We start from the raw sequence: 26,438 nt of genomic DNA, 5'->3' as shown, positions 1-26,438 counted from the left end.
AGACGGAATAAAGGCAGCCCGGTGTTTGGCTTTTGAACTGAGTTCAAGGCAATTAAAGTCATGGGCTAACGAGTAAAGGAGGAGTTTTAAAAAAATACCAGCATAATAAGCAGTATGACTGGAGTGCTCTGCAAATTAACTCAATTAGACAAAGCCTGACTTAACGGGGAAGACGGTGAGAAGGGTTCCCCTCATTAAATCTGGCTGTTAGAGGCGCTTCTATAAAATTAAATTTGTTTGAGTTGTTTGGATCCCATAAAATAGCCTGTGTGTGTGCATGTATACACGTGCACATGCATGGGTTCTGTGATTTTGTGGGTATTTTTTAAAGAGGAGCGGAACAGACCGCAAAACAAAAATATACAAAAACAAAACAAACAAACAAAACAAAACAAACAAACAAAAAAAAAACCTGAGTGAATACTAAAGAGCTCAAGTGGAAGACAAGAAGAAAGCAGTATATAGGAGGAGAAAGTTCTCGGATTATAAAGCCATGCGCTCTCTTTGGTGTGGGCTTCTGCTCAGTTGGCTGGGCTACGGAATGCTGCCTGGAGCCTGGGCGCAGTTCCCCCGGGTCTGCATGACGGTGGACAGCCTGATGGCCAAGGAGTGCTGCCCGCCCCTGGGTGAGGAGCCGGCCAACATCTGTGGCTCTCAAGAGGGCCGGGGCCAGTGCACGGAGGTGCAAGTCGACACCAGGCCCTGGAGTGGTCCTTATGTCCTGAGAAACCAGGATGACCGAGAACGGTGGCCACGGAAGTTCTTCAACCGGACCTGCAACTGCACAGGTGAGGCAGACCGCCTGGGGGAGACCTGGCCTGCCCCTAACTAGGTGGGGAGGGCCCGTTGGGAAAGGAGCCCCATCTAAGAGCCTGCTAGACCAGGCTTTGAAAGGCAATCCAAGTTTGTTTCTCATGGGGAGCAAATTGAGGAAGGATAATGCCTTGCTTATATTCTTCACGTCCTCTGGTACATGTAGTTATGGAATCTAAATAAATATTACATGAGCCAAGCCTGGCTATATGAACTCATGCCAACATACCACTGGCTTGTCTGTTGGGAGCTACAGGGCTCAGGAGTCAGCTTTGAAAGCCAGAGCAAGTCCTTTCACGATGGATTCAATGCTTCTCCCGAAATAGGTTGGCACTTGTTGAAGAGAGGGGTGGGTGAGGTTGGCATCTGGAGGGTGGGTGTGGAAGGCAGGTGTTCTGTCATCTTCGTGTCTGAGTTTCGAATGATTTTGACAGGTCTCACTCAGGGGGACATTATGCCTTGGTGTGTAGTAACTTAGCCAAAGCTGGAGAGATGTGGCAGGCCCAAGCTGCCTCTGTTCTGGGAAGGGAGGATGGTTATCAGAGAGCAATGGCTTTTCTCTCTCTTTTCTGGGTTCGATGTGGGCATTTCAGAGTTGTGCAGTGTCCCTCTTTTTGGCCTTGTTCTCTTTTATGACCTGTTTCTTTTTAATCTCTGTGCACTTCTTATGCCTCTGGCTCTTCTGAGCCTTCTCAGGTCCTCTTCACTGGGCTCCCTCCATGCTCAGCAGCTGTGACAACCGTGACAAACTCTCAAAGGCAGATAGGCCATTTGAAACACAGAAAACATAAGCGCAACTTGAGCAAAGTTCTTCGACACTGTCCTGCAGTGTGAGCTGCATAAGGGGTTTTCCTTTTGAAATTATGTTTTGTTATATTTCACCAAAACCCTGAAAAATATAGATAATTGAACTATGTAAGGTTATTAAAAGTAAACTAAGAGAATGTACAAAGGATTGTGATATTAAAGTAGGAATGATGTTGGTATTTTTAAACTTTAAAAATAACTCTGGCTTTATAATCATTTTGTAGTCATATTGTTAATTCTATGACTCAAAAAATTATTAATTTTGCCTTGAGTATTAATTGTGGCCTAAAGTTTTTAATAGCAAATTGAATATTACCATCCATTTTTCTAAACCAATTGAGTGTTTGCTTCTATAGACATTATCTCATGGATTCTCATGGCTTTGCAGTCTAATGAGAAACAGCAGGTTTCATATTACTTGGGTGATTGGAAACCACACCACACAGTAATTTCTTTGTATGGACTGAATCAAAATTTCTTCCAGAATACTATTTGCAAGTCAATTAATGTTAGAGTTCCGCAAGTACACAAGTTGGAAATCTCTGAGACAGAGGTATTAAGAAATCAGATATAAATGTCCATTCTTCTTATCATCTTTTACTTTATCTTTTTGACCTGCGTAACAAGTTGTTGTTGTTGTTGTTGTTGTGTGTGTGTGTGTGTGTGTGTTTGTGTGTTTTAACAATGGGGATGGGAAGAACATAGAGTGGCAGAATAGAAGGGATAATTGCAATTTATCATTCCTGAGGCAATTCTCTAGAAGTGTCAGAAACTTGAGGTTAGGGTGATCTACATTCAAAGCCTAAAAGGGAACCCCTGCTCTGAGGAGGATAAACATACCTATGAGAAAGAGCCAGAAACAAGGCCTGTCCTGTAAGTCCAGACTATAAGGACCTCTCATGTCCATAAGCCAGTCAGAGAAAGCAGGGTTTCCTCAAGGTATATGGTGTATGATCTCCAATTCTAGCCATTGTCACTGTCATGGCTGCTTCTGAGACCCACTACCAGGTTATGGCTTACCCGCCTCTTCCATGAGTTGATTTACCCAAGCTCATACAGGACCATAGTTCTTTCCATCCCCACTTTGGATGGCTCCTGTGCATTGGCTAGATGGTCTTTTTCTTTGGGTCTCAGGGCACCAGACTAAGTCCTTAGTGACTGATCTGGGAAGTTATTTAGTAGACACAGTAATCACTGTGATGTGTCTTATGTCCCAAAGCAAGACACATGTCTTTCTGTGTATTCTCCCCAAAGAGTGAGTTGCTTGCCTTCCTAGGGTAGCTTTTTCATGGTTTAGGAGACAGTCTTAACAATTTAAAACTATTCTTGAGTGCTCCAAAGCCCTCTTCTCTGGTAGCCTCATAATTACTTTGCAAATAGGACTCTGGGATTCACCTGGGGTCACCCAAAATTTAAAGATGTATAGCCTTAGCCGGTTTGGCTCAGTGGATAGAGTGTTGGCCTATGGACTGAAGGGTCCCAGAATCCATTCCAGTTAGGGGTAAATACCTCAGGTGTCCATCTGGGGCCCTGGTCGGGGTTCATGTAAGAGGCAAGCAATTGATGTGTTTCTCTCACATCAGTATTTCTGTGTTTCCTTTTTTTTTTTTTTTTTTTTTTTTTAAATATATTGATTTTTTACAGAGAGGAAGAGAGAGGGATAGAGAGTTAGAAACATCAATGAGAGAGAATCATCGATCAGCTGCCTCTTGCACACCCCCTTCTGGGGATGTGCCTGCAACCAACATACATGCCTTTGACTAGAATTGAGTAAAGGCGGGTAAGCCATTACTAGAATCGAACCTTGGACCTTTCAGTCTGCAGGCTGACACTCTATCAATTGAGCCAAGAGCCAAACAGTTTCGGCTCTGTTTCCTTTTCTTTTCCACTCTCTCTAAAAATAAATAGAAAAATATCCTCAGATGAGGATTAAAAAAAAAAGTATAGATTAGCTTCTGGACAATAGACTACTGATGACCTTGAACTTTGTTAAATCTGTGGAAAAATAAGCACACCATTCATCTATTGCTGGACATTTAGGTTGTTTCTACATCTTAGCTGTTGTGAATGAATTAATATCTCTTTAAGAATTCAATTTCAATTCCTTTGGATAAATACCCCAAAGTGGGATTGCTGGATCATATAATAGTTCTATTTTTAAGTTTTGAAGTACATTCATACTGTTATCTATAAGCAGTTACCCCATTTTGCATTCCCACCAATAGTGCACAAGGTTTCCAACTTCTCTACATCCTAGCCAAGTGGTATATATATGTGCAATTGAATACTATTCAGCCAAAAAAGGAAGAAAATTCTGTAATATGTAAGCAATGGATGAACCTGGAGGATATTTTGCTAAAGAAATAAATCAGTCACAGAAAGACAAAAACTGCATGATTCCACTTACATGAGTTATTTAAATTAATCAGATTGAGCAAAATAACTTCGACAGTTCCGTATAGCTTTGTACCTACAATAATGTATTGTACACTTAAAAATGTAAGTGTTTTTATCACACAAAAATAAAAATGAAAATAAAAATTAACACACCATAGTTTCTATGATTTTGAAGTTGGTAAAACATTTTAGCCAATTTAATTAAAATAAATGCAAACTCTGGGGATGTGGTGGGATGGAAGACTCTAAATTATGTGCTCAAATTCTCTAGAAAGAATTTCTAATTTCTCTATTCTCTGTGGGGATAAATTGAAAACAAACATTATTGAACTTAATTGCTAGAAAGAGCTGAATTTCAGGAGACTTAGCCATTCACTTTATAAGTCATACCTGCCAGATGGCATTTCTGAGACAGTTGCAGCTGTGTCTTTAGACTTTTGAAAAACATGCACACCAAATAGTTTTTGAATAGTTGTCTGAGAATTTCTTGTTGGTACAAGTGACTAAGTGCCCCCATTTTCCAATCTCTAAAATGGGGATAATGATGAAACCACACCTGTAAAATCCTTTTGAGCTCTGTAGATGAAAGGCCCTATGTGAGTATAAAGTATTGTTATTAAAATAATAGAATCTCTAATTAAAAGGAATAGGCTATTTAGAGCTCCTTATAAATCCACTAATCGGTGGTCTTTAAGCTTATTTAGTCTAATAGCTTTCTGAGGTGGAGCTGTTGGAGTTCTTGTAGGAACGTGCATTGTTTGGTTGCCCTTAGTCTCTTCCCATTTTATCCCAGTCCTAGTAGATATTGGCCTTTGTCTTCTTAAATTTATTTTTTGCTCAAGGACATACTCAGTAATAGATAGATTGGTATCTAGGGATCCTTTATTTTTATTTTCTCTCTTCATTTCTAAAAGGGCCCTCTATTTTTTTTTTTTTTTTTTTTTTTTTTTTTTTTTTTTTTTTTTTTTTTTTTTTTTGCTGTTGCTGTGGTAGATTAAGGGGAAAAAAATAACATGTTAAATTGATGTAAGGAACTACTAGGAAGCCTAAATTAAAGAAATAAACATTTGGGTGCTACATTTAAGTTTTTAAATTGTTGCACTTTTCAGTTGTCATCAGCATTTTAAGAGATTTTTGAGACCAGGTTTAGAAGCTAAAAAATGAAAAGGATCTGCAGAGCTTTGGAGTATTTTCTCTGAGACATGGTATAAAATGAATTTTTAATTTTTAAAATTTTTCAATAATAGTTGATGTACAATTTTTTTTTGTTCATCCTCACCTCAGGATATTTTTCTATTGATTTTTAGAGAGAGTAGAAGGGATGGTAAGAGATAGAGAGAAACATCGATGTGAGAGAGACACATCGATTGGTTGCCTAGTTCTCATTCCCTGGGTTGATAGAGCAGAGACATTTGTGCAAACATAGGGAACCCGCAGTGATTTGATACCATGGCAGCTAATTCACCTTTATGACCTGCCTGTCTTCATTGATTTTGCCTTAACTCTGTCTCCTTTGTGAAATGAACCGACTTTCTTAACGTTAGATTTCACCTGCCTTCTTGGAAATCAGCTTGTATATTTTGGTTTCACCTTTAGCTTAGTTTTGTGTTTTCTCTCCTCTAAATCAGTGAATTGTCTTTGTCAGCCTTTTAGTGTGTGCCACAGGGTAGCAGGGCTCAGCAGGTGGACACCGAGGCTGCTGCTCAGTCTCAGGTAGAGAGATGGAGATGTCTAGGAAGGGACACCCCGCATGACTCATGAGAGGAAGGAGAGTATGGATGACAACATGTGCTTAGGCTGCTAGTGCTACCATAACAAAGTACCACAGACTAGCTGACAGAAACTCATTTTATCACAGTTCTGGAGGCCTGAAGTCCAAGATCAAGGTGTTGGCAGGTTTGGCTGTATTCTACCTGTGTCTTCACTATCTGTGCAACTGTCTGCCTTTAACTTTCCTCTTCTTATAAGGACAAGAGTCATTCCTGATTAGGGGCCACCCAAATGACCTCATTTAACTTAATACCTCTTTAAAAACCCTGTCTCCAAACACAGTCATATCCTGAGATCCTAGGGGTTAGGATTGCAATACATTAGTTTGGGGAAGACACAGTTGAGTCCATAAGAGCATGTAATACATTTGATATTTCTAGAGAATTCTCTAGTGTCCAGTTCACTTTGAGATACAAACGTTTCAAGAGAGTGAGAGAAAGAAATTGGCTTTCTTTTCCCCCTTGCAAGTACTGTCATCTTCTCATGCATTCTACCCCCAAGTTCAACTGTTAACTTCAGAAATTTCTTCCAAAGGACATAAACTTACTTCTTCTGTCTCTCTCTATCCCCCCCTCACTCCCCCCTCCCCCCATCCCAAATACTCTAGGAAACTTTTTTGGATTTAACTGTGGAGACTGCAAGTTTGGCTGGACTGGCCCCAACTGCGATCAGAAGAAACCACCGGTTGTTCGAAAGAACATTCATTTTTTGACCCCTCAGGAGAGGGAGCAGTTCTTGGGTGCCTTAGACCTCGCGAAGAACACCACACACCCTGACTACGTGATCACCACGCAACACTGGCTGGGCCTGCTTGGGCCCAACGGGACCCAGCCACAGATCGCCAACTGCAGCATTTATGATTTCTTTGTGTGGCTTCATTATTATTCTGTTAGAGACACATTATTAGGTGGGTTCCCCCCTTTGGTTAACGTATATTATCATAGGTTTGTGTTTGGGGCTGGGGTAGTTGGATGGAAAGTAATTTCAGACAAGTTAATTCACCACAACCTGAAGGAAGGGCTAGGTGTGTGCAAAAGTCAGAGAACTGTCAAAACTGCTGCCTAAAGTTAGGCTGGAGCAGTTTCTTCCTGCACATCAGCTGTAGACATTTGAAAATGTTCTCTCCTGTAGTTTGTGTTTTGAGTTAGAAGTCCAACTCTTGTCTACAAAGCTATTAATTCTCAAAGGCAAGATATGGTGAACTGAAGGCAAATTCCTTTAAAAAATGGTTTTATTGAGTTTAGAGAGAGGTAAGGAGAGAGAAACATTGATGTGAGAGAAACATTGACCAGCTACCTCCTGCATGGCCCCTACTGGGGATAGAGCCAAAAACCAGTCAGTGCATGGGATGATGCTCAACCAATTGAGCCATATCAACCAGGGCAAGGCAAATTTCTTCTTTCGATTCCAGAAGAAAACATTTTTAAATCTGGCCATGGGAGCCCTCTCTGACCCTTTTTTCAAATTAGAGGAATTAACTGAACACATGCTAAACCACATGACACTTCTTTGGGCAGAATTAGAGTGTGTTGGAAGCGTGTCATTACCAGTAAACTCACATGTATTAGTCTTTAGACTTCCAGGTCATCATCTACGGTGCCCATGCCCTGCTGGGATCCCCAGGGTTTTTCTAGAGTTGCATTGTCAAAAAAAAAAAAGAAAAAAAAAAGAAAAAAGCAGCATAGCCACAGCAATGTAGTGTTCCTTCTGGCTCAGTTATTGGACTACAGTTATGTTTGATGCTTAAGAAAATGGTGCCTTGCCTTCTGGATCCTAAAAATTGGGGCCTGAGTAGGACTTGGAATGGGAGGAACTTCATGAATCTAGTAAGTTCAGCTCCATCCTCAGTCCTTTTTGACTCAGGTGAAAGCTGTAAACCCTCGTTTGTTCCAGAGTCCATTCCAGGGTCTTCTCAGTGCAGTTATGAACCCTTGGTTACACCTGCTATTATTTCCACTTTGGGAGCCCTCACTGGAGTGAGGTTAATGAGGACATGAAGCTCACTTTGAATTGGAATTGTCTGTCCTCGTGTGTATTACTGGTTCCCCATCACTTGATTTTTCCTAATCATTTTTTAATTTTAACTTTAATTAATTTTTTGAATTAAAACAAGATTCTCCATCACAGTTGACATACAATATTATGCTCCTTCATCATTCTGTTTTGAGAACTCTAAAGTTTTTCTGGGTTAAAATATTTAAAAAGGGCTACATAACCACCAGCAGCAACTGTAGTCCTTTCTTCCATGTGTCTTTAAAACACTTGCATCTCAAGTAAGCATCTGTCTTTATCGATAGATAAGGAGGCTCTTCTGGCTGTAAACCTTTATAGCTTTCCCGTCCTGACTCTGAAGAATTTTTGCTTTATGAGAAGCTAGTGTCTCAAGAGTAAAAGAAAAACTATAGTTTCTGGTTGCATCTAGGAACTAAATTTATATTCATGTCTGTTCAGCTCTCTGAAGTTATTATAGGTACTTTGAAAAAGAACTAAAGTTAGCTACAGTTTCTACATAACCATCAAAAGCTGTTATGAAAGGGGGAAGAAGGATGGAACAGGCAGCAGGGAGGTCATTAAATGGCCAACAACTTTTCAGTAAAATTGGCTTTTCCAGCGGCCAGCCAAATTGGTTTGAACATATTTTCTCTCTTCTAGTGTCGGTGACCACACTTGCCAGCCAGTAGTTCTAACTGATTGATGGCTAAGGCAAAATCCGTGAAAGTTCCTTTTGGCTATATAAATACTGAATTAGACTGAGTGCATTAGAAGATGCTTTATTCTTAATTAACCCCTCCCTTATAAATGTATTCATTTGTATGGGTTAGAAAATATCTTTTAAAAATATATTTCATTTAGGTCTTAATGACCTATTCCTCTGGAGACTAGAATTTCATTAAATATGTAACATGGACTTTTAAAGCTGAAAGTCATCTGAATTTCTCTGGGTCTCCGTTGACATTCAAACTTTGGAGAGTTGAAGAATTCACCCTAAAAGTGCCAGTTGATTCTGAAATTATTTTGTTGCTACTTTCAGAAAGATAAATGACAAAAACAATTACTTTGGACTAAAACACCATGGACTTATTGGCTTTGCAGACACATCCTAGGTAAGGTTTAACTTTAAAAAAAATGCTGCTCTGTGGTCTCTGATTAGTTTCCCAATTGTTTTAGGGCCAGGCCGCCCCTACAAGGCCATTGATTTCTCACACCAAGGACCCGCCTTTGTCACCTGGCATCGGTACCATTTGTTGTGGCTGGAAAGAGATCTCCAGGTTGGTGAAAACTATACTTTTGGTTCTTTACATTCTGTTACACATTTGGTGAAGACCCATAACATTCTTTGCATTATATGCTTTCCTGTTCTATCTGATGGCATGGATAAAGTGACCAGGCATGTCCTTTGCTTTTAGCGACTTATTGGCAATGAGTCCTTTGCGTTGCCCTACTGGAACTTTGCCACTGGGAGGAATGAGTGTGACGTGTGTACAGACCAACTGCTCGGGGGAGCAAGACAAGATGATCCAACACTGATTAGTCAGAACTCAAGATTCTCCAGCTGGGAAATTGTCTGTGATAGGTAATCACTTCTGGTCTGGATGGGTCTGAGAGATGGCAAGTCACTTTTTATTTCTGTTTCTAGTGTATGTTGGGTTCTATTTACATATTTCTGCAAATGACTTTCCTGGAGGAGGTGGGATTTTAAAAAATTCTAAACTCTTTCATAAAATATGGAGGCATGGCCCTGGCCAGTGAGGCTTAGTTGGTTAGAGTCTAGGGCCATGCATTGAAGGGTTACATACCCAGGTTGTGGATTCAATACCCGATAGGGGCACATGAGGGAGGCAACCAACCAATCAATGTCTCTCTCTCTCTCTCTCCCTCTCTCCACCCCTTACATTCCTCCCTCTTTAAAATCAATACAAAACCATAAATTTTTGGATGAGGATTTTTTTTTTTTAATCATGAAAGTTACATTGTGAGCTGAATGTGCTTGGCCATCATTTTGAGACAAACTATTTTAGCACCAATCATATTCTAAGCATCATAATAATGCTGGGAATATAAGGATGAATAACATATAGCTTTTAAAAAATATTGTTTTATATTTACAAAGGTGGAATGCTTGTAAACAAATTACAATACAAGGTAGGAAATATCATAATAGATGTATGTGCAAAGCCAAGGAGAGGAAAGAATCTAAGAGGTAGAGATGATTATTCTGAGGCTTTTAAGGAGGTACAGATTTCATTCAAGTAGAGGAGGGTGAAGTGTGTGTCCCAGGTGGCAGGAATATCATACATGAAGCTAGAAAGTCTTTGGAAGCAGTGTGGTGTGGCTGGACCATAGGGTGCTGGGAGTTGAGAGGGATGGGGGATAGGATTGGGGGAGGACAGGCTCTAATTATTAAAAAACACAGAAGAAAGTAAGCAGCCCACAGCCCAGGAAGAAGTCTGTCCTCAGCCAGTCCTTGAATTTGTTTTTCTTTCCTGGCAGAGAGCTCAGAAAAAAATCTCCCAAGAGGGCTATCTTTATTCATTTGCTTCTTAGAAAATCTCATTTTTAACCCTGCTGATCTAGCTCCCCTGTCGTGTCTTTTTTTTTTTTTAAATATATTTTATTATTTTTTTACAGAGAGGAAGAGAGAGGGATAGAGAGAGAAACATCGATGAGAGAGAATCATTGATCAGCTGCCTCTTGCAATTGGATGTGCCCACAACCAAGGTACATGCCCTTGGCTAGAATCGAACCTGGGACCCTTCAGTCCGCAGGCCGACGCTCTATTCACTGAGCCAAACCGGTTTTGGCGTCCCATATCTTTTGACCATTCCAGGGCACAAAGCTTCAATATCAACCACCCCCCTACCCCCACCTTGAGCCAGGACATGTGCATACTTTCAGGGGTGGAAGTCTAGCTTGCAAGATCCCATCACTCTATCCTAAGCTTTTGCTACAGCCCTCTGAACAGTGCTCCACACACATGGGGGTGTTAACACGTGCTTTTTACGTGACTTAGCATACTTTCATAAAGCATTGTTTCTTACAATGCCTTGAGGTATTCATAGGTGATATGTGAGAGAGATTTCTATAAGTTTAGGGAATGCTGATGAAAAAAAATTTTTTAGTTTCAGAATGTCTCAGGGCTTTTCTTCTATAAGTGCATTATTACCCTTCAAGAGGGGTCTACCCATATATGACCCTGGCACCCTTATTTCACAGACCATCTTCCTGGAACACACTTGGAAACGCTGCCTTGGAGACCTGCTTTGTTCACCCCACCCTACTTCGCCAGGTTTTAGGGAACTGGCCTCTTTCATCCTCCTGTGTGCTGATTCTACTCTCATATCCCTGATACTATCCATTAAAACCTACACAGAAACAGCTCTAAATTTTTATTTCTATCAGTGGGATGGCATTCTGATGGTGGAATGTCAGACCACTACAGGCATGGGGGATATAGTCTTTTGGGGGCATGGAACTTTCGCAGCCTCCATGTTCATGACATGACCATCCCCACTGCCCTAGACTTGAGCATTTGTTAATACAGTGCTTGCCGTAATACCTCCTCTCTGTATTGTTTTATTTGTTTTTACTCTGACCACCTCCATTTGCCTTCAGTTTGCCTAATTGCTTTCCTTGCTTTACTAGTACAGAGGCCCTTCTGCCCAACTAGCTTAGCTTGTATAGTACTGGTCACCCTCTTCTCTCTTTAGTCACTCAAGATTCAAATTCACATAATAGGAATCAACATCTTATCTGTACACCCTCTTACAGTCTCTCCAGTGGAATAGTAAGTACAATATAATGATTATGCATACCTATTCACATATCATTGTTTTGCATCTGTGTTTTTGAAAGTCTTTAATACATAATTAGTTTTGGAGGCAGTACTATTACCATATATCTTTGGCCCTTTAAGATACCGTAAATGTAATACAGTGGTGCCTCGCATAAAGAACGCCTCGCACAGCGAACGCGGCACATAACGAACTTTTCGCATAACAAACTTGCTCCTGGAACGAATTAAGTTCGTTGTGTGAGGCACCACTGTACATTTTATTGTATGACCCTGGTTGGTTTGATTGGCCCAAAGTTACTATTCTATTGACACATTAAGACATATTCTTTTTAATTCCCATACAAATCTTAGCTTAGATGACTACAACCGCCGGGTCACCCTGTGCAATGGAACCTATGAAGGTTTGTTGAGAAGAAATCAAGCGGGAAGAAATGGTGAGAAATTGCCATCGTTGAAAGACATAGAAAATTGTCTGTCTCTCAAGAAGTTTGACAATCCTCCTTTCTTCCAGAACTCTACTTTCAGCTTCAGGTATGTGCTCTGAAGTCCAGCACTTAGGTTTTCATGTCTGGTTGAAACGAATTGAAAGGGAGTCCAGGTGTTAGGAGAAAAAGCTAAGTAATGGAGAGGGCTTGATAAGAGGGGATAACCAGGAATTAGTGTTAAAAAAGTCATCATCCACCCACTATAATTAATAGTGCAGTTTTAATAATTTAACTATTTAGAACAATATTTTAATATTTATAATTTATATACACATATAGGCATAGTCTTCAGAACCAGGGAACCTCATCAAATATAGAACTTTAAAAATATTTGCCAAAGTAATTTTGCTAATGATATTTCTTATACTTTTCTGTTTTGTTTTTTAAAATCTGTATGCCATAGAACTTAAAATAGGGGTTTGATATCTCAGAGGGGGAATTACAGGCTTCATGTAACTCAAATTATAACACAGCAATGACATTACCCTGCCTGAAATTTAAAGATCAGCTAATAATTCTCCCCCTCTAAACAAATTTTAAGAATTATGAGAAATACGTTTGTATATAAGTAATATTTTAAACAAAGATAAATGAGACTCTAAAAGGAAATGATGGATAGATTCATATTCTTCTCCCAAACTTGGTTTTCTCTCTTTCCTGTGTATAAATTATGTAACTGATGGGTTATTTGAGGTCAGGGTGTGGGTAGACTGAACTTAAATGCAGAGATTGTGCTAAATGCAATAGATCTCAGGGTCTGTGATGGGCTGGCACAGTCCTCAGGGCAGTGTCAAAGATGACGTAAAGGGCAACTTTTAAGATTGTTTTGAAAATAAACATGCATTAGTTTTCCATTGTGATACAAATGCTTTAGACAGAGATTGCATTTCATATAGATTTAAGGGAGTGGTTCTCAAAGTGTGGTGCCCAGACAACCATAATTGGCATCACCTAGGAACTGGCTAGAAATACAAATTGGTAGGATCCCACCTGAACCTATTGAATCTGAAAGTGTGCATGAAATAAATGCTTTTCTCCAGTGATTCTGTTGTATGCTTACATTTGAGGATCACTGAGTTGGATATAGACACTGAAAATAGGGAGGTTAAAAAAAAAAAGAAAGGGAAATTTGTGGATATGTTTAGAACAGTGTTTTTCAACCTTTTTTGGGCAAAGGCACACTTGTTTCATGAAAAAAATCACGAGGCACACCTCCATTAGAAAATGTTAAAAAATTTAACTCTGTGCCTATATTGACTATATATAAAGTAATTCTCTTGAATAGGAATCAAATAAACACAAAGAAAGTATTTTATAATTACTTTATTATGAAATATTAAGTAAACAAAATAGTGAAAAATTATAAAATTCTTGTCTTGTCTGCACCTACAGCACACCAGGCAACATCTTGCCGCGGAACAGCGGTTGAAAAACGCTGGTTTAGAAAACTGAATATATACTAAAGTCAAGCTGCAGGTCTATTTAATTGAGAAATTGGAATATAAGAGTATATGTTGATTCAAAAACGTTTACTGATCCCAGACCATGTGCTGGGTGTAGTACTGAGTCCTGTTAATTAATCTCGGAAGAAAAAAGCTCTGTAGGACTTCATTGTCTGGTCTGGGAGACAGATGTGAAGGTAAAAAGTTGTCATACAGACAGTAAAGAGCTATAACCCAGCTGAGCAGGTGAAGAACCAGTGCTGAATAAGAGTTCCCTCCCCTTAGAGGAGATCATCATTAACGGTTAAGGCTATTTCTTAGTTAATGAGCCAGGCAGAGCTCCCCATTTCCCTACCCAATCTCAAATTAGAAGATGATTAAGTAGGCTGGGGCAAATGAAAAACCTTTATCAATTTGTGACTGTTATTGCTGACGTACCTATTCCTCCCAGGAATGCCCTGGAGGGGTTTGATAAAGCAGATGGATCCCTGGACTCCCAAGTGATGAGTCTTCATAATTTGGTTCATTCCTTCCTGAACGGGACAAATGCTTTGCCACATTCTGCAGCCAATGATCCCATATTTGTGGTAAGTTCAAAGCCGCAGCATAGAGGAAAGATTGAAGTTTGGTATGTGTTTTATTCTCTGTGTAAACAATGGGATGTATGTCTATGTAAACTAATTTTAATCTGCACCATTGGTGTGGTTAGAGAGCATTGGAAGTCCCCTTATCAGTGTTATGCCCAGATTTGTGATCCCCAAGGACCACCAGGGAGCCGAGTCTGATGCAATAAACAAAAGAGCCTTTCCATGCTAGCATGGGTTCTGTCCCACTTACATTGACAGTGGCATGGCGGAAGAGAGGCCAAACTTCCACAGGTCAAGAGGTTTTATAGGGATGATGATGTCACTGCTCTGGCATCATCATCCCTATAATTGGTTGGGTGAGGGCTAGGGTCCAGTTACACAAAATGGAGGATAGCTCTGCCCTCCTCCACAGTACAAAATGGAGTCAGGAGTTAGCCTTGCCCAACCCTGCCCTCTCAATCATAAACCTGTGCTCTGGAGATGGTTAGCTTTAGAATGATTCTAGATAGGAGATTACCGTCCAGAGGAAGATTCAAAAATTAGCCTAATGATTTTAACTATTATGTCATAATGTAGCATAATTTATACCATAAATCAGCATACCTAGAAATGATTTCTAATTGGTGAAATTAATGGTATTGAAGATAAATGTGGGCTGCAAGGACTTTGAACATACCATGACCCCTGCATGAAGTTCAGTAACCTGGCACCTTTGAAGCAGCCCACAATGTCCAAAGCTCTAATTGGTGTTTGGTTCTGGTCACCTCACTTCACAAAGCATTCTGATTGAGAATTGGCTGCTCCAGCTGTCAGATATTATTGTGTTCACTTTGGAGTGAGTCTTCCATGCAAGACCCTTGCCAGAGGAGAGCGTGGATTTCCCTGGGTGTACACGAACAGGCTCTTTCATTTATTTCTGTGTCTACTTGCTAATAAGTGCTTGTGGGTTTACTAGAATTTGGTCTTATACTTTCTTTCATTGTTACACACCACCTAGTAGCAAATCTACTTAATATGGGGGACATTTGACCACTACACACCCCCAATTGCAGGCAGCTTCTGATATAGTATAAAAGAACCTGGTAGAGCTGAAATGACAAACTGAGCTGGGTCGACTGCAAACCTCAAGGTATATTAATTGGTCCTGTTGTTACTAGATAGAAATTGGGTTTGCATCAGATCTGCCTCTGGCTGGCTTGTAGCTTGTGAGTTCTTGATTTAGTTTAGGAAAGATTTTATAACATGAGTCCAGGTTATTTTGAGAATACATTTATTAAAGCTGAGGACAATAAAACAAAGAAGAGCTTACAACAGAAGAAGTAACAGGAAAGCTAGGCTGGGCTGTTTTGGCTCCCTAGAAATTTTATGAGAAAGAGGTGAGGTAAGATGGGCTACTTTCACTCACTACAAAGTCAGAGAAAAGTGGGTCTTGGGGACAGGTTCAGGGGGTTAGCCTGGGATGAGCTGCCGCTGCCTATTTGCCCTTCTGGTTGCAAGTCTCATGGGAGCCTTAGAGTTTAGGAGATGAATACCTGGGGGCAAGAAAGGTGTGGATGTGTTCCTAAGAGTGAGAATGTGCCCTGGGTCCTTCATCTTGATGGCTTTAAAGGGAATTTAAGGACGGTCTTAGGGGAAGATCTCAGCAGAATATTCATCAGCTTTATGCTGATATACCAAAAGGAAATTTATTTCCTTAACTTGATCCATCATTGGGTGAATTGGAACAAATGGTATTAATTGGATTTCTGTTATCTATCTTCCCTGAGTAGGGTGATTTAAGCTATTTTCCCTCTGGTAGGGGAGGAGAAGTGTAAACCATTTACTCTTAAATGTCCACGGTTACAGAAGACAGGGTTTTGTGACTTTCTACCCTGTTTTCCCAAAAATAGGACAGTGTCTTATATTAATTTTTGCTCCCAAAGATGTGCTAGGTCTTATTTTCAGGGGATGTCTTATTTTTCCATGAAGAAGAATACAGTACACATTTATTGTTAAATGAAAATAAAGGAAATTTATTACCTGTATATGGTAAGGTAGTATCTACGGTAGTTGTCAACACAAACCAGACAAACTGTGAATCCTACAGTATCAAGACTTTACTCATTTATTCAGTGACAATCATGTCATCATCTTCTGGAACATCATCAAAACAATCCAATTCCTGAATTTCCTGGTAAATTTCTTGTGACTCCATTTCTTTCAGAATCAGTGGACCAAATCTCTCATGTTTAGCAATAGCATTCTGAGACAGAGCCTAGGGGGGGCCTTATTTTTGGGGGATGCCTTATATTTCACTCAGAAGGAAACCTGTAAGTAGGTCTTATTTTTGGAGGATGTCTTATTTTTGAGGAAACAGTAGATAGTTGTAAACTGCTTGGCCTTTTAACTGTCTGTTTTCCCTATTCCACTTGTCCTGGCTTACTTACATGTCTTGCATAGATTGTTTCAGAGAAATTAAAGAAGAAATCTTACTACTGGTCCTTTTTTTATTTTGCCAGTATTTCGAGTTTATATTATTATTCAGATTAGATTGTACTGCAGCAAACAAACACTATGTGTTCTTTTTCTCCCCAGATTTTTCTCTCACCTTAATGTTAATCTTAGCAATGTGTTTTATTCTGCTAGGATGCCACAGAAAAATAGCACAGGTGGGGTGGCTTCAACAATCAAAATCTACCGTATATCTCACAGATCTGGGGACTGGGAAGTCCGAGATCAAAGCACTGGCTTATTGGATTCCTGGTGAAAGACCTCTACCTTCGTACTGTGTCCTTACATGGCAGAAAGAGAGAGGGAGTGGGCTCCTGGTGTGTCCTGTAAGACTTAGAAAAACACGAATCCTATCATCTTAGGGTCTCACCTTTATGACCTCATTTAACCTTAATTACTGCCTTATGGGCCCCATCTCCAAATATAGTCACATTGGAGATTAAGGCTTCAACATGTGGATTTGGGGAAGAGTGGAAGTCACAATTCAGTCCGTAGCAAAGTGTATTCTGAAACCATCAGGGTATAGCAGTTTATTTTTCTGGACACCTGGGAGTCCACATGACTAAATCAAAAGTGCACAGGATTACAAATCAAACCAGTTTCACTCAGTCCTGCCTTGTGCAGGGAGCATCACTGGACTATGGAGAGCCTCTATCTGGTGTTAGGTAAAAGTGTCGTGTTCCTTAAAGCAACTCCTAATAAATTAGGGTGTTATGAAGGCAGCATAGAAATGGTCAAGTGCAACATGAATATCTCACAAATCTCAGTGTGTTTTATTGTAGTTGGTGGGAAAGAGTTAGAAAACTGTGTACTGCATTTGAATTTCCAAACCTTAATTAAGATTCTTCTCGCTCTCCTTAGACAGTTGTGCCTTAAGGCGATTGACTGACAAGACAAAGTCAGAGGTATTTCAAAGATGATGATTATTTTTACTCCATCCAAAGTACCAAAAAAAAAAAAAAAAAAAAAAAAGGAGATTCAAAGAGGGAGGGTAAAGGTATAGTAGAGTTGCCACAACTCTCAGCTTGCCTGATGGTGTGAAGGCTGAAGGAGTGTTCTGGACTCCCAGATAGATAAAAGCATGGTGAGAGAGAGTTGTAAGAAATCCCGAGATGGGAGCAATTGGTGGAGTGGTTCCTTCTTTTCAAAAGTTGTTTCTCCTATCTGTGTGGTAGCCATAAATGAAGAGGTTGTCACAGATGTGAACTATTGGTCCCAACCTCTAATAAAGGGGGTGAGGGAGAGCTTACCTGTTAGGTCTCTCCAGCCATCTTTGCTCTTCTGTAAGATGTCTGCCTTGTTATAGCTTGGTATTTCACTCTATTTTCTCCCCCCCCCCCTTTTTTTTTTTATCAATGTTATAACAAAACGACGAATAAAACAACATTTTTGAGGACCTACTGTCTAGTAAAATGAGAAATACATCGTTTTAGCTGTGCACTGCCTAGAAGGCTATTATTAAAAAAAAAAGTTTTTCTTCTTTTTATTATGGCTTCCTGTCTCTCTCCAAGTCCACTGTGTATGGAGTACACATCTCCCTGTGGCAGAGGGAAGTAGAAGCTTGGGTATGATTGAACTATCCCATGCTTATTGCATGTGGCTTATTTAGGAAAATGCAAACACAACATCCCGATTATATGCTGTTTCAAATCCTTGGTAGAACAAGGCAAGAATAAATAAATATTACTGTAAAATAACAAGCATGATTAACTATGTCTTTTAGGAATTACCATTAGGAATCCTCATACGTAGAAATTCGGACCCAATGTTCTCATTATGTCATCTACCTTAAGTTCTAAATTGGAATTTCCTATATGGAACTGTGGTCTCTCTTGGGACTTAGGCACTCACACATAAATTCTCAGAGGGCCTGAGCATTAGCATGCTACTACTGTTAAGAGCCACTCTGAATGGAATGTCATCTCTGAATAGCACACGTGAATCCAAATGCTGAATGCGTATGCTGGTCTTTGGTAACATATAGATGTTTTTGCAGCCAGCCCCTGGTTCTTATGGTACTGTTCCTCCAGATGCAAATACTCTTGTCCTGTGACCTGTGTGGCAGGGTTCTGAACTTGCAACCATCTTAGTTAAGGTTAAGTTTGATAGTAATTTCATTCTCTGCTGATCTTGAAGATATGTGTGTCTTTTAATGTAATTTGTTAAGTGTCTTTATGCCTGTAAGTACACTATTTGTTGGTTAATTGCTTTCTTCTGCAAGGGATACATTAAAATTTTTTTAAAATTTATTTTGTATTACTATTTATTATGTATTTATTTTGTATTACTATTTATTTTGTATTACTAAAATTTTTTAAATTTATATTTTATTGATTTTTCACAGAGAGGAATAGTTAAAAACATCTATCAGCTTTAAAAGCCCATGCATTCACATTTTCTTCAATAGTGCTTTCATGTTAAAATTTGGTGGTATTTTTTTCCCCCCTTCCTGTATTTATTCTACAGGTAGTATTACCTCTCTTTCTAGTCTATGGATATGTTATTGCTTCTAGAATTTGCTTATTGCATTCTTTGCATTTTCTTGGCACACACTACCTCTTTTAACTGCATAAACTGGGCTCTCTGTATAGAGTTCCTACCAGAGCATTTATTGTACAATGTTTTATAGCTCTTCTGAGAACTACAATCTCTCCCTATTACTTTTTCCTGTTCTTTTATCTCTTCACATTGTGAATTGCTTTAAGAGCCTTGTCCCCTCCTTTATTATTTACACTCTGTACTGGGCGAATTCTGGTGCTTTCCAAAAGTTATTTGCCTCTTGCAGCACTAAATCTGGAGCTTTCTATGTCCCGGGAGTCTCTTGTCTTTTTTTCTAATCACAATTTGATTTCTGACTTCAATTCAGACAGTATCTAACAGTTCAAGAAATAGTGTGGACTTCTTTGGAAAATACATTCTGATATAGCCCTAGATACTTTTCCCATATGTCACTTAGGATTTGTCTCAACTGCTTAGAACAGGAAACTCAAATTACAGAAACCTAAACAAAAAAAAAAGTTTATTTTTTTCTCTATGTGGAAGAGTTCCAGGGACAGGCAGTCCAGTAATCACGGGCTCTTTCTGTCTTTTTGGTCCTTGGTGAGTGGCTTCTTAGCTTAGCTGTTTGGCTCTTCTTTGCTTGAAGGCTGCTGCAGCCACATCCACACTCCAAGAGGCAGCAAGAAGAAATAGAAAGAGCCAAAACCTGTTTGGCTCAGTGGATAGAACGTTGGTCTGCGGATTGAATGGTCCCAGGTTTGATTTCAGCAAGGGCATGCACATTGGTTGTGGGCACAACCCTGGTAGAGGGTGTGCAGGAGGCAGCTGGTTGATGTTTCTCTCTCATCGATGTTTCTAGCTCTCTATCTCTCTCCCTTTCTCTCTGTAAAAAAAATCAATAAAATATATTTTAAAAAAACTAGAAAGAGAAAAAGGGACACTTTTAGAGTGAAACAATCATCTTTATTTTTATTTTTTTTAAATATATATTTTATTGATTTTTCACAGAGAGGAAGGGAAAGGGATAGTTAGAAACATTGATCAGCTGCCTCTCACATACCTTCTACTGGAAATGTGCTCACAACCAAGGTACATGCTGTTGACTGGAATTGGACTTAGGACCCTTGAATCCGCATGCCGACACTCTATCCACTGAACCAAACCGGTTAGGGCAACAATTACCCTTAAGAGCTTCCCTAGAAGTCCCACCTAATGACTTCTAGTAAAATCTCATGGATAGTTTGACATAGTCCTTCACTCAAAATGCAAAGAAAGTTCACTAAGGAGAAAGAGGGGAAGGGACATTGAGTAAGCAACCAACAGTGACTACCATCCTTAGACAGTCCCACTGTAGTGCTTGGGCTCCACACTTGAGGCAAAACTTGCATTTGAGGCTGCCAGTCTCCCCAGGCCACATCCTCCCTCTCTGGGAAATGACTAACCTTCTCTGGACTTCCCATGACATAGGGCATGCATACCTTTCTCAAGGATATACACCAATGACAAATGCTTAGCTCCTTTCCCAGGGATGATGACCCTTCTCAAAGATGATTCTTTATGAAAGCTACTTGTGAGAAACATTGATCATTTGCATTATCGAGTATTCTTCCAAAGTTGTTGCTTTTCGCAATAAACTATGCCTTTATTCTTTATTCTTTTTTTTTTTTATTATTGATTTCAGAAAGGAAGGGAGAGGGAGAGAAAGATAGAAATATCAATGATGAGAATCATTGATTGGCTGCCTCTTGCACACCCCGTACTGGGACTCGAGCTTGCAACGCAGGCACGTGCCCTTGACTGGAGTCCAACAGAGGGCCCTTCAGTCCACAGGCTGACACTCTATCTATTGAGCCAGACCAGCAAGGGATGCCTCTATTCTTTTGGGATTTAAATTTTGTTACTCAAAGCCAAGACTTTAGAATTAAAAAATCCTTTATCTCTCTAAAATCCCAGGCCTTATACATTTGATATTTTGGTTTTTAAGATGATTGTCTCTGCCATAAACTTTAAAAATTTACTTACTATAACAAATTCCCTTCAGTAAATAACTTGACTTCTGTTACTATCTCGAATGCAACTTCTTGAGACAATGTAGAAAGCCTCAATTGTTACCTGACCCAGGGGCAACTAAACTGCAAGGAACCTCGGGTAAGATATGAAAATCTACTGAATAGATAATAGTAATACAAACCAGAAGGGCAATGCATTAAAAGTGGTTTGAGAAGTGCAAAGAGCAAAGAATTCTGACTGTGGGCAAGCAGGGAAGATGTGCCTGGACAGGGACCATTGAGTTCCTTCGTGCCTAAGAGACTCTGATGCCAGAAAATAGAAGGAATGACTTTGTAGACAACCCAGAAAGGTGACTGTTTGGGTTGATTTTACAGAAAATATAACCACTTTGCATGACACTGTCAGCCAACAAATACTTCTTCAGCATCAGCTTTGTTCAGGTTGCATGCTAAGCTTGAAGCTTCAAAGGCAAAGAGACCTTATCTCTGACATTTAGGAGTTAGGGTCTTCTTAGGGAAATAGGTAAATAAATAACATTATAGTATAATTTGAGCAGTGCTATATTTGGGATAGAAGTAACAATGGTGAATGGATGAATAAATTTATTAAGTATTTATTGAAATAAGTATCTTCCTCTCCCATGTGACAGGCCCTGGGGTGACAGGCCCTGGGGACACAATGGAGAGAAAAGCAGACAGTGTCTCTGAGCTCCTCGAATTTACAGTCTAGAAATGAAAGAAGAACTCTAATGACCAGCCATAAAGCCTAAGCTGAACTTACATTTATATTCTGTTGTGAAATCAGGGCTATACATGTGGAAATTTTGCTGTGACTATTTTAAAACATGGATATTTTCTGTATTTAAAAACTTTAACAGCTTCCTTGAGGAAATTAAAATAAGCACTCTGCACATTACAACATCTTTAGACTTTCTTTTGCTGGCATAATACTCAAAATTCCAATGAGAGGGCTCTCAAGTGAGTACACAGAAGGGTACTCCTGGTGAGAAAAATGTGAAGACCCATTTCAGATATCTTTTTAACTGTCCATTTGTATTATAATACTGGTAAATGCAACCTCTTCTATCTCTCCTGTTAAAGCAAAAGCATCTGAAATTTGACTAGGCCAGTGGTCGGCAAACTCATTATCCAACAGAGCCAAATATCAACAGTACAAAGATTGAAATTTCTTTTGAGAGCTGAAAACTGACTTCTGTTCATGGGCCACAAAGTTTCAATTCCACTGTAAGTGCGTGCCCGCACGTGGTATTATGTGGAAGAACCACATTCAAGGCGCCAAAGAGCTGCAGTTTGCCAACCACTGGACTAGGCTATGTATCTCATCATCTTTGCCCTTTTTCTGAACTAATAATTAACCTACACTTGTTGAAGGCCTCAAATGTTCCCAAACCAGTGTTAAATCTGTAACAGAACCTTCATCTGTTCACTTGACAAAAGGGTTTGTAATCCTGTTTGGAGAGATACGTCATACATCCTTGAAAACTTAACTGAAAATGCCAGTAGGCATGTGACTGATATTAGGTTGGGTATACAGAGTTGCTCATGTCAAGAAGACCCACATTCCATAGTAGAGAAAGCTCCAACTCGGTTGATCTAACTGAAATAGTCTGATAAATGTTCAAGGTCATGTTCAATGTCTTGCAGGTTCTCCATGCCTTTACTGATGCCATTTTTGATGAGTGGATGAGAAGATTCAATCCTTCCGCAGATGCTTGGCCTCAGGAGCTGGCACCCATTGGTCACAATCGGATGTACAACATGGTTCCTTTCTTCCCTACGGTGACTAATCAGGAATGCTTTTTAACCGCAGACCAACTTGGCTATAGCTATGCCATTGATCTGCCAGGTAACTAATACAACTTCTAAATGGGTGATTCATCTTTTAAAGGAGCTTTTGTTTTTATTGTTTTGTTTTGTTTTTGTTTTTGTTTTGTTTGTGTTTTTTTTTAATGAAAAAATGTAAACCAATTCCTTAAATTGAAGCAAATTAACTTTATTGGCAATTTTCTAGGATACAGATATTTAGTAAAAGTAGCTTTTGAATTACTAATTAAACATCAGAAAAGGGATATTTTAGAAAACTGAAAGATGTGAACAAACCTTGATTTTACAATTTTGTTTGAGTTAATCGAAAGCTGGCCATGGTCTGAACTGTTTAATTAGTAAAGTAAAAATTCACTAGCCTCATGTGAAGAGAAACTCCCAAGAGATTGTTACTGGAAAGCAAGGCTGGGTTTAGAGTGAGGCGAGAGCAGCACTAGTTTGGGTCACAAAGTTTCAGGGGAGGCCAAATATGTTAGTAATCTAAATAGGTAATAATATCATGCAATATTTTAAAACAATGAATGCAAAAAATGTTTTGATGAGTTCACTATCAGAATTTTAAATAAAGACAGGCTGTTGTTTGTTTTATATTCCTGCAGTATTTTGTAATTGGACCATTTTTTCCAGTTATCCATACCACCCCTGCTGGGTGGGGTTTGTGAAGCTGACCATCGTCTGCTAACAGATTGGGCGACATGGGACTTCATGTGTATATTTTATAAATTAATGTGTTTTTTTAAACATGTTTTTAGGTTGTTGATTTTTTTTATTTCTTTTTCTACTTGGTTCAAAATATAGAAGGATATTTTGATAAGTTCATATAGGAACACCTTTTCTTTCTTTCTTTCTTTTTTTCTTTTTACCTAGGCCCCAGTATAGCTCTGTGTGCCATTTAAAGGATCTTAGTTTGCAATACATACAAATATTGAATCATTATGTTGTTCACCTAAAACTAATAATGTGCTATATGTCAATTAGACCTCATTAAAAACAATCTTAGAACAGGTTGAGAAAGAAAGCTAAAATAATAACAACAAATATCTTAGTTTGTCAAGAAGTCAAAAACACATCCCCTCTGCCAGTAGCTTTTCCCATCTTCACTAAGTCTCTTTTTTCATCTTCACTAAGTCTCCACCTACAAAGTAATCAGGACCGTTTTGAGCTCACTTTTGTCTTTGACTTCAGAGTCTTTCAGGCTCCAGAATATGTCCCCTGCTTTTCCTTCTAATTTGCATCTACTGCTACCCCTTCTCCTTACTGATTTGAAATTTTATTTCTGTGGACAACTGAGGGTATCTCTTTGAAACTTCTTTTCCTTTTAACTGGGACATAAAATAACCAAAAATTTTGCAATGTGCTCTTTGACCATGTTTTCTGCTCTGAAATCAGCCAGTTAAGAGGTATAGACAGAGGCTCTAAATATGCCCCCAAAGCATTAACTCACTAGAAGACACAAACTCATGCTCATTTTCTGGTCTGATAAATAAGTTTACAGTTGCATCTGCGGTAACATAACTATAATCAGAAGTCAGAGAATGGAGTGAGGGATTTGCGAAAAGAGATAGCTTTTAAGCTAGATTCGAAGAGATGATAGATCTTAGGTAGCCGAGGAGGAAAGAAGACAATATTTTATATTGAAGAAGGGGAGGGCACAGGACTGTGAAAGGCACAGGTAGTCCACATAGAGGACTGTGAGAAGAAATCCTCTCATAGTATAAGGCTTCGGTAGAAGATTATTGTGAATTCAAGTTGGATATGTGATGTACACCTGCAACCTATATAATTTTATTAACCAATGTTACCCCAATAAATTCAATTTAAAAAAAATGAGCATTGAATAGTTAAAAAAACAAAGTTGGATCTGTGAGAAGTACCTGATTATGTAGGAATTTAAAAACTAGGCAGAAACCACAATTAGGTATCATTTTCTACCCATTAGAATGGCTATTAACAAAAAGAAACAGCAGAAAATAACAAGGGTTGATGAAGATGTGGAGAAATTTGAAGCCTTGTGCACTGATGGTCAAAATGTAAAATGGCATAGCCTCTGTGGAAAAACAATATGGAAGTTCCTAAAAAACATTAAACATAGAATTATCATATGAGCCAGCAAATCAGGTTCTGGATATATATCCCAATGAATTGAAAGCAAGTAATCAAACAGATGTTTATACAACTTGTTCATAGCATAAAGAAGGTAGAGACAATGGCAAAAATTCTTCACCTGAGGGTTGCATATTTTGCATTTCACCAGTTACCATTTTAGCACGTGCTTTTACAAATGAGTTTCTAACTCACGGAAGTAGTTATATATACTTCCTTGGAGGGTTTATTTTGTATAAGTATTTATTGTAAGAAATGTTTAAAGATTCAGCAAACAGTATTTAAATAAGGGAATGACATTTCCTGCTTCCTTAAGAAAGAAAACAATTGTGGACATGATAAATAGTTGGTGCGGAAGGAGAAGATACATTTTATTCTAGCCAGTGTTTTGCTTTATCAACAAAAATGCATATAAAAGGCAAATTTGTTTATTTTTTTCCTTTGTGAAGAGTGTTCAGCTGACGAAAATCCCAATCACAGACTTTTTTCTTCTGCTTTGATTTCAGATGAAGAAATTCCAAGTGGGTCCGCGACTCTCCCAGTGGTTATGGGCATGCTGGTGTTTTTGGTCGGTCTTTTTGCCTCGCTGGCTTTCCTTCAGTATAGAAGACTTCGCAAAGGATATGCACCCTTAATGGAGACACATTTGAACAATAAGAGATACACAGAAGATGCTTAGAATGCTCATGCATTACCCTAGAAAAGAAGCCCGCTATCCTGTTGCTGAGACCCTGATAACAAACTAACCCTCACTGTTCTTCCTTTAGTCAAACATCTTCGGCACAGCTCATTGTGGTGATGATGATCCCCAACACAGAAGATGCTTAGCTGTAGTTTCTGGCTTGCTTTGCTGTGTAACAGCCTTAAGCAAAAGTGCTGAAGATTTGTGCTTGCTCATAATAGTTCCTCATATTGATTAAGCCTCCTCAGTGTTTTGAGAATATATTAAAAAAAAAAAGTTGATAGTGTAGAGTTTATTGTAATTTTATGGTTAGTGAAATTTGAGACTTGGACAAGATTATGGTTCAACCTTTCTTAGCCCAAGTGTCACCATTTGTAATAGGGTGGGTAGGGTGTGGCAGGGGCTACAATGCTCTCTAAGCTCCCTTTGAACTTTAAATATCTACGCTTTTAGGTGCCCTTCTGATTGTCCTCTGAGGCTTATTTTTCTTTTTTTCCTCTCCAGCCTTTAAAATGGCTGTAAGGATGAAAATAGGCTTATTTTCTAAGTAGGATAGAGAATAAGTGAGTGAATGATTAATTCGGTTCTTTTCTAAATTAGACTTCACAGAATTTACCAAAAGTCTGAAGTTCTTAACAGTAGACATATCACAAGATTCAATAGCTGGATAAATATGAATGATAAATAAGTAGGTGAAGGATTAAATTATAGATCT

At 39.1% G+C, this 26,438-nt stretch overlaps 1 protein-coding gene across 1 annotated transcript; it reads left to right on the top strand.

Annotated features, from left to right (window-relative positions):
* DCT (dopachrome tautomerase) lies at nt 1–25,986 on the top strand. The gene is made up of 8 exons (XM_036458143.2): nt 1–788; nt 6,395–6,694; nt 8,956–9,056; nt 9,195–9,361; nt 11,933–12,112; nt 13,960–14,095; nt 22,759–22,960; nt 25,548–25,986. The coding sequence occupies exons 1-8, from the start codon at nt 494–496 to the stop codon at nt 25,718–25,720; spliced, it is 1,554 nt and encodes a 517-aa protein (XP_036314036.1). The 5' UTR covers nt 1–493; the 3' UTR covers nt 25,721–25,986.
* Nucleotides 25,987–26,438: the final 452 nt, after the last annotated feature.

The sequence above is a fragment of the Pipistrellus kuhlii genome, unplaced genomic scaffold (assembly GCF_014108245.1).
Source record: "Pipistrellus kuhlii isolate mPipKuh1 unplaced genomic scaffold, mPipKuh1.p scaffold_m20_p_3, whole genome shotgun sequence".
NCBI classification, from domain to species: Eukaryota; Metazoa; Chordata; class Mammalia; order Chiroptera; family Vespertilionidae; genus Pipistrellus; species Pipistrellus kuhlii.
Note: the sequence above shows the minus strand (reverse complement) of the source record. Positions and strands in the feature narration are given on the sequence as shown.

What these genes read in the sequence shown, in the direction of transcription:
- DCT (XM_036458143.2), top strand. Translation starts at nt 494, where the DNA reads ATGCGCTCTCTTTGGTGTGGGCTTCTGCTCAGTTGGCTGGGCTACGGA. An exon ending in GGCTGGAAAGAGATCTCCAG is followed by an intron (nt 9,057 to 9,194) that starts GTTGGTGAAAAC and finishes CTTTGCTTTTAG; the next exon opens with CGACTTATTGGCAATGAGTC. An exon ending in AACTCTACTTTCAGCTTCAG is followed by an intron (nt 12,113 to 13,959) that starts GTATGTGCTCTG and finishes TATTCCTCCCAG; the next exon opens with GAATGCCCTGGAGGGGTTTG.